General features: G+C 38.9%; 1 protein-coding gene across 7 annotated transcripts in view; it reads left to right on the forward strand.

Annotated features, from left to right (window-relative positions):
* The window catches only part of ncor2 (nuclear receptor corepressor 2), a 245010-nt gene extending 233051 nt beyond the window's left edge, over window positions 1-11959 (forward strand). For all 7 annotated transcript variants that reach the window (XM_061906943.1, XM_061906948.1, XM_061906945.1 and 4 more), the window contains 5 exons: window positions 3471-3613; window positions 3710-3763; window positions 5666-5872; window positions 7187-7366; window positions 10083-11959. In XM_061906943.1, coding sequence (XP_061762927.1) covers window positions 3471-3613; window positions 3710-3763; window positions 5666-5872; window positions 7187-7366; window positions 10083-10273 — 775 coding nt within the window. In that variant the 3' untranslated portion in view covers window positions 10274-11959. The remainder of the gene's footprint in view (window positions 1-3470; window positions 3614-3709; window positions 3764-5665; window positions 5873-7186; window positions 7367-10082) is intronic.

Here is an 11959-nt window from a genome sequence, read left to right on the forward strand (position 1 = left end):
TTAGACACGTTTACTAAGATAATTCTGGAAGATCCCTTATCTGCTTATTGTTTTAATAGTGTTTTAGTGAGATTATATAGTCATACCTGAAAGTCGGATGGCTGCGGTGAACGCCAGTGTCTCTCAGAGAAGCCAATGGAGAAGCCAAGATCACAGCTGCAGGAGGAAGTCGTGTAATCCACTGAAGTCTCCGGTAAGAGCTGACTTAATATCACAATTTTCCCATCCAAAACCTTGCTGGTTGACGTAGAAAAAACATGTTCGCTTGACCGCTCTATGTTAAAGCTTCACAACAAAGAAACATCGGCTGTGTTTTGGTGTTAAAAGCAGCTGCAATCCACCGCTTTCCACCAACAGCATTCTTCTTTATAGTCTGCATTATTAATTGAACAAATTGCAAAAGATTCAGCAACACAGATGTCCAAAAAAATTTGTAATTATGCGATGAAAAGAGACGACTTTTAGCCATAAGTGATGCTGGGCTAATATGTCCGCTACAACCGGTGACGTCACAAACACGCGTCATCATTCCGCGACGTTTTCAACAAGAAACTCCGCGGGAAATTTAAAATTATAATTTAGTAAACTAAACCGGCCGAATTGGCATGTGTTGCAATGTTAATATTTCATCATTGATATATAAACTATCAGACTGCGTGGTCGGTAGTAGTGGGTTTCAGTAGGCCTTTAAATAGAAACAGGTTTCATGGCGCCATCTGCAGGGGGAAAGCATACTGCAGCTCTGAATCCAGAAAAAGGGTTCAATCCCTACCTTCTACACTGCAAAAAGTCAATGTTCAAAAACAAGAAAAAAAGCTACAAAAATGAGGGATATTTTATTTGAACTAAGCAAAATGATCTGCCAATAGAACAAGAACATTTGGCTTGTCAAGACTTTCCAAAACAAGTAAAATTAGCTAACCTCAATGAACCTGAAAATACCTTAAAATAAGTATATTCTCACTAATAACAACTGCACTACTATATGACTACTATTTTCTATTGTTTCATTGAAAATAAAACAGCAAAGTCCATTTGGCTGTCATCTGTTTTAATATGAGACACAATTGTGTCCAAGTCATGATTTTTTTTTTCATGCTTGAAATTAGAAATTATTCCTTAAAAAAGGTATTTTTAAACTTGTGAGTGTTGATGACACAGCTTTGCAACACTTGATATTCTAGTTTCAAGCATGTTTTACTCAATATAGGTCATAAAATCTCAGCAACAAGCTGTAATATCTTACTGAGATCATTTAGGACCAAAACAAGTAAAACACTGTGAAATAAAATCTGCTTAGTGAGAAGAATTATCTTATCAGACATAAAATAAGCAGATGTCACCCTTATTTGAGATATTTAACGTGACTTAGACGAGTGTCCAAAATGGTTACAACATATATAAGTCAGAAAAGACTAAATTCATCATAGGTCCCCTTTAATGGGTTGATTGTAAAGTGTGTTTAACAACTGTGAGAGTTATATAGAGTTTCAAGTGTTAAGAATATGCATTTCCATTGATTGCATTTTCCCGCCATTCACAGAGGGTCTTGACACAGAACGCCCACAAATAACAGTGATCTACTAAATCGTGTTTATGTATTAGCTCCAACTTTTTGTGCAATTTTAAAGGCATATTCTTTACAAAAGTGTTGGTGTACTTCAGGGGTGTCAAACTCAAATACAGAGTGGGCCAAAATTTTAAACGGAACAAAGCCGCGGGCCAAGGTTGAACAAATTAACCTTTTAATAGGGACCCAAACAAGTTTTGCATTAAATATTGAACAAGCAAGCATTATATAACTTTATAGTAACATGCAAAATCCAGTTTCAAGTAATAATAATAATAATAATAATAATTAAAAAACTTTCAATGGCATATCAAATAAAATGGAAATAAAATGTTATGCCTTTTTTTCTATTTGCAATCTTCTGAGGTAAATATCAAATTTTTTCCACAGGTTAATAATGAATTTGAAAATAAAATAACAATAATGAATGAACCAAACATTCAAGCCTTGAAGTAGCAAGAGAAAATTCATGAATAAAATGTTAATTATTGGTCAGTTTGCTGGAAGTTTCCCGGAAGAGTTAGTGCTGAAAGGGATTCTGGGTATTTGTTCTGTTGTGTTACGGTGCGGATGTTCACCCAAAATGTGTTTGTCATTCTTGTTTGGTGTGGGTTCACAGTGTGGCGCATATTTGTAACAGTGTTAAAGTTGTTTATACAGCCACGCTCAGTGTGACCTGTATGGCTGTTGACCAAGTATGCATTGCATTCACGTGTGTGTGTGTGTGTGTGTGTGTGTGTGTAAAAGCCACAAATATTATGTGACACGCTGTTACTATGGAGGAAAAGCGGACGTGACGACAGGTTGTAGAGGACGCCAAAGGCAGTGCCTTTAAGGCACGCCCCCTATATTGTTGTCCGGGTGGAAATCAGGAGACTTTCGGGAAAATTGTTGCCCCGGGAGATTTTTGGGAGAGGCACTGATATTCGGGAGTCTCCCGGGAAAATCGGGAGGGTTGGCAAGTATGCCGAATTGGGGTCTTATGGCCACTTATGTGGACACTTATACTGCCATCTGGTGGTGTCAGAAGAGTATAACATACAATGGAATTTGGAAAGAAAAATTAAAATTAGCATGTCACGACACATGAAGTACACGTTTGTGTACTTGTGGACTAAGTACATCATATCAAAAGATGATTTGTAGTTTTTATTCTAATTAAGGTCTAATAAGCCCAAATAGCAAAGAGAATACAAAAAACATGTAAAAAAACAGCTTGGGCCTTAAGAGGTGAATTGGGTTGGGGGCGGTCGGGGGGGGGGGTTGGGTAGAGATAGCGGGGGGTGTATATTGTAGCGTCTCGGAAGAGTTAGTGCTGCAAGGGGTTCTGGGTATTTGTTCTGTTGTGTTTATGTTGTGTTACGGTGTGGATGTTCTCCCAAAATGTATTTGTCATTCTTGTTTGGTGTGGGTTCACAGTGTGGCGCATATTTGTAACAGTGTTAAAGTTGTTTATACGGCCACCCTCAGTGTGTAAAAAGCCGTAGATATTATGTGACTGGGCCGGCACGCAAAGGCAGTGCCTTTAAGGTTTATTGGCGCTCTGTACTTCTCCCTACGTCCGTGTACCACTCCATACAGCGGCGTTTTAAAAAGTCATACATTTTACTTTTTAAAACCGATACCGACAATTTCCGATGTTATATTTCAAAGCATTTATCGGCCGATAATATCGGACATCTCTACCCATGTCGTTGTGATCTAAACATTTGTTAGATAAAGGAGGTAAAAACACTGCCAATAGGCACGAATGTGACTATGACTTCTAGATTTTTCAGTTACTCAGTTCTCCTGCAGCTTTTGTTGCTCCTTGGCACAGCCCCTGCCAGGATAGTGTTTATCCAAACAGTCCTCCAGCAGGTTTTTAAATGTGCTGACCAGGCACTTTTCCCTCCCACAGAATGGGTTCCCGTTCCCCTCCCAACACCTCGCAGCCTCCAGCGTTCTTCAGCAAGCTGACGGAGAGCACCTCAGCTATTGTGAATCTAAAGAAGCAGGAAATGATGAAAAAGATGACGGTGGTGGGAAACGACAACGATTTCAGTGAGTCTTTACTGGAGCATTTTCAGAACTGGTAAAAGTCTGCAATTGACTCATGCGTGCATGTTTTTAATATATAAATCTTGCTCACACTTTTAGATGCTGGTCAGCCTGGAACTGAAATCTTCAACATGCCAGCATCAACAACTGCTGGTGAGCTATTTGTCTCCCTCTTGTCATCACTGGAGCACAAATATTCTCAGTATTTCCTGACCACAGATGTTTTTATCCTTTCTCAGGTCACACACTGTTCTTAAATCTGAATCTTTAATTTGGTACAAACCCCGTTTCCATATGAGTTGGGAAATTGTGTTAGATGCAAATTTAAGCTGAGTACAATGATTTGCAAATCCTTTTCAACCCATATTCAGTTGAATGCACTACAAAGACAACATATTTGATGTTCAAACTTTTTTTGCAAATAATAATTAACTTAGAATTTCATGGCTGCAACACGTGCCAAAGTAGTTGGGAAAGGGCATGTTCACCACTGTGTTACATCACCTTTTCTTTTAACAACACTCAATAAACGTTTGGGAACTGAGGAAACTAATTGTTGAAGCTTTGAAAGTGGAATTCTTTCCCATTCTTGTTTTATGTAGAGCTTCAGTCGTTCAACAGTGCGGGGTCTCCGCTGTCGTATTTTACGCTTCATATTGCGCCACACATTTTCCATGGGAGACAGGTCTGGACTGCAGGCAGACCAGGAAAGTACCCGTACTCTTTTTTTTTTACGAAGCCACGCTGTTGTAACACATGCTGAATGTGGCTTGGCATTGTCTTGCTGAAATAAGCAGGGGCGTCCATGAAAAAGATGGCGCTTAGATGGCAGCATATGTTGTTCCAAAACCTGTATGTACCTTTCAGCATTAATGGTGTCTTCACAGATGTGTAAGTTACCCATGCCTTGGGCACTAATGCACCCCCATACCATCACAGATGCTGGCTTTTGAATTTTGCGTCGATAACAGTCTGGATGGTTCGCTTCCCCTTTGGTCCGGATGACACGATGTCGAATATTTCCAAAAACAATTTGAAATGTGGACTCGTCAGACCACAGAACACTTTTCCACTTTGCATCAGTCCATCTTAGATGATCTCGGGCCCAGAGAAGCCGGCGGCGATTCTGGATGTTGTTGATAAAGGCCTTTCACTTTGCATAGTAGAGCTTTAACTTGCACTTACAGATGTAGCGACAAACTGTCTTAGTGACTGTGGTTTTCTGAAGTGTTCCTAAGCCCACGTGGTGATATCCTTTAGAGATTGATGTCGGTTTTTGATACAGCGCCGTCTGAGGGATCGAAGGTCACGGTCATTCAATGTTGGTTTCCGGCCATGCCGCTTACGTGGAGTGATTTCTCCAGATTCTCTGAACCTTTTGATGACATTAAGGACCGTAGATGTTGAAATCCCTAAATTTCTTGCAATTGCACTTTGAGAAACGTTGTTGTTAAACTGTTTGACTATTTGCTCACGCAGTTGTGGACAAAGGGGTGTACCTCGCCCCATAATTTCTTGTGAAAGACTGAGCATTTTTTGGGAAGTTGTTTTTATACCCAATCATGACACCCACCTGTTCCCAATTAGCCTGCACACCTGTGGGATGTTCCAAATAAGTGTTTGATGAGCATTCCTCACCTTTTTTAGTATTTATTGCCACCTTTACCAACTTCTTTGTCACGTGTTGCTGGCATCAAATTCTAAAGTTAATGATTATTTGCAAAAAAAATTATGTTTATTAGTTTGAACATCGAATATGTTGTTTTTGTAGCATATTCAACTGAATATGGGTTGAAAATGATTTGCAAATCATTGTATTCCGTTTATATTTACATCTAACACAATTTCCCAACTCATATGGAAACGGGGTTTGTAAATCTTTAATTTGGTACTATTCAGCTGCTCTGACGATCATGAATCATATCGGTGGTCTTCTCTTCTGTTGTTGCTCTTAGGTTAACGCTACAGTCTCTCTGACATAAATTCAAGTGGATTTTCTCCTAAGCTATGCATTTTGTTTTCACCTGACAGGATATATGCTTGTCTCTTCTATAGGACCTGTGAGTGTTCGCAGCCACCCTGCACCAGAGACACCTGGGAACTCCATCGGTCTGGAGGCCATTATAAGAAAGGCCTTAATGGGCAAATATGACGATCAACCTGAGGACCGCTCCTCAGCCAATGCTGCTAATTCCCTGACTTCCAGTCTGCCGGTTACTATGAGCGGAGCTGACGGACGCCCTGAGGACTGTTTCTCACAAGGTGATGACTTTCTCCAACCTTGTTTAAATCTATGTAGGACTCAGCTAACGGGGACGTTAATCTCTTTTAGTCAATCTGGTACGTTTGTTGATGGTCTGTACGGTTCAAAATAAACTTGCCGCACTTTAGTAATTTTAGCAATGAGAACTCTTAGGAGCGCCGACAAGAAAATCGTGTATCACCCTAAACCTGGGGTGTCTAACGTACGGCCCGAGGGATGAATTTACTAAGTGTAAAAATGTACCTGAATGAAAGAAAACAGCTGTTCTAAATGTTTCCACTGGATGTCGCTATAGCAACTCTTTGTATCTTTGTAGATGATGCTACATATGTACAAAAAAAAAGACATGTTAGTATATCAGTTGGCAGCACGGTGGAACAGGGGTTAGTGCATGTGCCCCACAATACGATGATCCTGAGCTGTCCTGGTTTCAATCCCGGGCTAGGGATCTTTCTGTGTGGAGTTTGCATGTTCTCCCCGTGACTGCGTGGGTTCCTTCCGGGTACTCCGGCTTCTTCGAACCTCTAAAAACAAGCACCGGGGGATAGTTGATTGGCAACACTAAATTGGCCCTAGTGTGTGAATGTTGTCTGTCTATCTGTGTTGGCCCTGCGATGAGGTGGCAACTTGTCCAGGGTGTACCCTGCCTTCCGCCCAATTGTAGCTGAGATAGGCTCCAGCACCCCCTGCGACCTCAAAAGGAACAAGCGGTAGAAAATGAATGGATGGAGTTTGACCAATAACGATATCGATCAAGTGTACATTTGCGTGTGTGTGTGTGTATATATGTATATGTATATATGTATAAATATGTATAGTATATATGTATAAATGCATATATATGTATGTATATTTATATATATATGTATGTGTTTATATATTTATGGGTATATATATGTGTGTATATATATATATAAATGTATGTGTATGTATATATACATATATATATATATTTATGGGTATATATATGTTTAAATATAAATATACATATATATTTATGTGTACATATATGTGTATATATATAAAAATACATATATATGTATGTGTACAAATATATACACATATGTATGTGTGTATAAGAATGTTTGTCTATACATTTATATTTATGTATGTATGTGTATAAAAATGTGTGTATATATATAATATATATATACTGTATATATAATCTTCTTTGTTCTTACAATCAAAAAGAGGTAATGAAATGCACCCTCTTTAGAACCTCTACATTTGGATCAAATATTACTTTCTCTGAGAGTGCTGTCACACGCACAAACACAACTTCAATTTCTACTTCTACTTTCTCCTCTTTGTAGGCACAGGAAAGCCCTCAAAGGGCAACGGGCGCTCCAATGGGCGCAAGGCCAAGTCTCCGGGACCTGGCCTATCAGGGGGAGAGAGACCGTCCTCTGTGTCTTCAGTCCACTCAGAAGGGGACTGCAACAGAAGAACTCCCCTGACCAGCCGAGTCTGGGAGGACCGGCCGTCCTCAACAGGTACTGACATCACATTCATGACAAATATGAACTATTTAGTGCATTAGGAGCTGATTGGATGTAAGATGGCAACAAACACTTGCTCAGTGGTGGCACTGCAGGGGGTAGGGAGGGGCAAATTAGACTTAGTTCTTGAGCAAATGAACTTTAAAAGTGAAAAAACAACTTTTGATGTTGAATTTTGAAAAATAAATCAGTGCGCAGTATTTAAAATAAAAATAGAAAATTGTTTGACGTTTGTAATTCATCATAGACGACGTTACAAACGTCATCACATGTCACCTCTGATCAAAACTGTAGAGGCAAGTTAGCCGAAAAATTGACAGCTAAAAACAATTTTGCCTTTCAGGCTTTTATAGATGAACCTTGTTTATAAAGTAATGAACCTCCACTTTTTCAGCGTATTCAAGTTAAAGTTAAAGTACCACTGATAGTCACACACACACTAGGTGTGGTGAAATTTGTCCTCTGCGTTTGACCCATCCCCTTGTTCACTCCCAGGGAGGTGAGGGGAGCAGTGGGCAGCAGCATTGGCTGCGCCCGGGAATCATTTTTGGTGATTTAACTCCCAATTCCAACCCCTAATTCTGAGTGCCAAGTAGGGAGGTAATGGGTCCCATTTTTGTAGTCTTTGGCCGGGGTTTGAACTCACAACCTACCAGTGTCAGACACTCTAACCACTAAGCCGCTGAGTAGGTGGCTAATGCTCATGATGCTAGTTTGATTGCATCATGATACCTTCTACAAATATGCATGAAAACATTAATATCAAACATGTGACGATTTAGTCAGAATGAATAGTTTTAGTTATATTGTAAAACTTGCAAACGTTGCACTATGAAACGCTATGGACGACTGTCTCAAATAAGTATTATTTTCCTATCTAGAAAAAAATATCTAAAATTATCTTTAAAAAGATTAAAAAAAATATTTCACTAAATGGTAAACAAAAAAATGTATTTTTCAATTAAATATTGAGGAAAAAATCTATCAGTAGACAGAACGGCACTTTTACATCCGTTTCAAGGCACAAAACAAAAGGAAATACATACTTTAAACCCGCAGAACCTGCAGTGAGCGAACTTGTCCAAAAGATGGCGCCACAGCACAAAAAAAAACACACCTTTTTAATGTCTTTGTTTGCGTTGCGACTATGTTAGTTTGTTGTATGCAAAGCAGTATGGCTGTTAGCGAAGACAAAGCCATAGAACGTGGCACTTTTGTTTAAGCAGAAGGATTCAAAGCTTGAGAAAAACGTATATGTACTTGAAATACACAGATTTACAGTATGTATTAATTCACCTCTTAAGGCCCAGGCTGTTTGTTTACATGTTTTTTGTATTTCTCTTTGCTGTTTGGGCTTATTGGACCCTAATTAGAATAAAAACAAAGAATCATCTTTTGATATGATGTACTTAGTCCACAAGTACACAAACGTGTACTTCATGTGTCGTGACATGCTAATTTTTATTTATTTTTCCAAATTCCATTGTTTGTTATACTCTTCTGACACCACCAGATGGCAGTATAAGTGTCCACATAAGCGGCCTTAAGACCCCAATTCAGCATACTTGCCAACCCTCCCGATTTTCCCGGGAGACTCCCGAATATCAGTGCCCGTCCCCAAAATCTCCCGGGGCAACAATTTTCTCGAAAATCTCCTGATTTCCAAAAGTGCGACAAATTGAAAAATATCTAACATAACGCTTCCCTGTATGACCAAAAATGGGTTACAAAATAATTAATAATAATAATAAATAATACATAAAATAATAAATAATAATAATTTGCATAATAATAATAATAAAAGTGCGACGAATTGAAAAAAACGCCAACCTAACATATCGCTGCCCCGTGTGACCAAAAATGGGTTACAAAATAATTAATAATAATAATAAATAATACATAAAATAATAAATAATAATAATTTGCATAATAATAATAATAAAAGTGCGACGAATTGAAAAAAACGCCAACCTAACATATCGCTGCCCTGTGTGACCAAAAATGGGTTAAAAAAATAATATTAAATAATAAATAAAATAATAAAAAAAATATAATTTGCATAATAATAATAATAAAAGTGTGACAAATTGAAAAAAATAAATGCCAACCTAACACAACGCTGCCCTGTGTGACCAAAAATGGGTTACAAAATAATTAATAATAAATAATACATAAAATAATAATAATAATAAAAGTGCGACGAATTGAAAAAAAACGCCAACCTAACATATCGCTGCCCTGTGTGACCAAAAATGGGTTAAAAAAATAATATTAAATAATAATAAATAAAATAATAAAAAATAATAATTTGCATAATAATAATAGTAAAAGTGCGACAAATTGAAAAAAATAAATGCCAACCTAACATAACGCTGCCCTGTGTGACCGAAAATGGGTTAAAAAAATAATATTAAATAATAATAAAAAAATAATAATTTGCATAATAATAATAATAAAAGTGCGACAAATTGAAAAAAATAAATGCCAACCTAACATAACGCTGCCCTGTGTGACCAAAAATGGGTCAAAAAAATAATATTAAATAATAATAAATAAAATAATAATAAAAAATAATTTGCATAATAATAATAATAATAAAAGTGCGACAAATTGAAAAAAAAAACGCCAACCTAACATAACACCTACCCTGTGTGACCACCGCTTCCATCTCCAACGATCCACCACCCACGGACGTCTGTGCTTCTTGCAGGTTCGACTCCCACTCCCTTCCCGTGCAACCCCTTGATCATGCGTTTCCCCAGCGGCACAATCCCGGTTCCGTCCCCATCATCCGGCCAACCGGCGGGCCACGTCCCCCCTCAGGGACAAGGCCGCGCCTGGGAGGAGGAGCCTAAGCCTCTGCTCATGTCTCAGTACGAGTCCCTGTCTGACAGCGAGTGACACACACACACACACACACACACACACACACACACACATAGGCGAAACCTCACACACCATTCCACTCTACATTTCCTCCATCACTCCAGGATTATCCGAACTCCATTCTCCTCACTGGCCTTATCAGCACGGGCACGGCTGACCTGTGCCCTCCCGTAGATGGGATACTTTCTCACCACGGAGGGGACCCACCTGTGTTTCCACCACTACACTAGAACAAGAGCATGCAAGGGGGACGCGGGACAACTTTCTTTTTATTGATTTTCTTCTTCTCGAACGTTATTTTCACTCAGCCCAGTCTCGGGGAATTGGACGGCAGTACATTTGAATGGTGGGTTACTGCAAAGGTGTGCTCTTTTTTTTTTTACCTGCGGTGACGTGCGGGAGGTTCATATCATTGGTTTACAGGGTAAACATGCTGTTCAACGCTGATGTCGGCAAACGTTAGGGAGGCTCCGGAGGAACAGCCGAGGCCTGCTGACACGTCAGGCACGCGACGGCACTGAGACGAGTGACACTTTTCTCGCAGTTTTTATTTGTGTTTTTTTTTATATATATATATATATTAACCATGTGTTTGTTGACGAATCGCTTTTTTTTTTTGTTTTGTTTTTCGAATATGAAGCACTTAGTTGTCGTCAGTGGGAATCCCGCGTCATCATCCTGCTTTTAGTTTTTTTTTTTTTTTTTAAATTAGGGTCTCGCCTGCACCAGCGACAATCACACGTGAGCGATCACGTGACGACGTGATCATCGGTCCTTTGTCTTCAGCTGGCCTGCCAGGATCCATCCAGGAGCTTTAGTGAGGAGGAGCTCAGCTTTTTCTACGTGAAATATTCTTAGTGTTAAGTGCCATTTATTTTACACGCACAGTACCGAAGTTACCAAGTGACGCACAATTTCCTCCCCTTTTTGTTGGTTTTTCCCGGCTGGGAACTCTATAAACAGAAGCAAATGATAATGTCTCTTTTTCTTCCTCTGGAAGCTTTTAAGAGCGTCACACGACATGCCGTTGTTGCTTCACGATGCCCGCAAAGGAGAGACGTGCGTGCGTGTACGACTGTTATAGGACTACCTCCTGGCCCCGCCTCCATCCACGGTTTAGATGTCCGCACAAAAGCTCATCTCAGCCGTCTTTTATGTCCCCACGTAAAGGTCAAGGTGTTTGTACAGTGTCAATCATCAGTCCGCTGATGACGTTTAAAGAATGTGACCGTAAAAAAAAAACTAAGCCATATCTAACGGATGATGGACTAAAACCTTGTTTTTAAAAGCAAAAATCTTTTTAACTTGCCTTTTTTTTTTTTTTTTTTCTTCTGTCCAACAGCAATCTGAGAATAACATGAATATCTAACGCGGTCCCCACATGTTGACAAACAGTATAACATTGTTCAAAGCTTTTTGTTCATAATGTTGTTGGTTGTTTTTTTAATTATTATTATTATTATAACCCACTGTATAATAGCAAGGATTGTATATAAAAAAACAAAAACAACTGAATAGATGTAAATATTTATGTGGCTTGCTTCAAGGTTGGTCTTACAAAAAACATTAAAAAAAAAAAAAAAAAAGGATATTCACACGGTTAAAATCTACATGCCCACCAGCAAGCTTTGTGGATAGCAGTGTACAAATGGACAACAAATAAGACACTGCCTTAATGTTTAAATAAAAAGCTTATTGCCA

Source organism: Nerophis ophidion, linkage group LG07 (genome assembly GCF_033978795.1).
Source record: "Nerophis ophidion isolate RoL-2023_Sa linkage group LG07, RoL_Noph_v1.0, whole genome shotgun sequence".
Taxonomy (NCBI): Eukaryota; Metazoa; Chordata; class Actinopteri; order Syngnathiformes; family Syngnathidae; genus Nerophis; species Nerophis ophidion.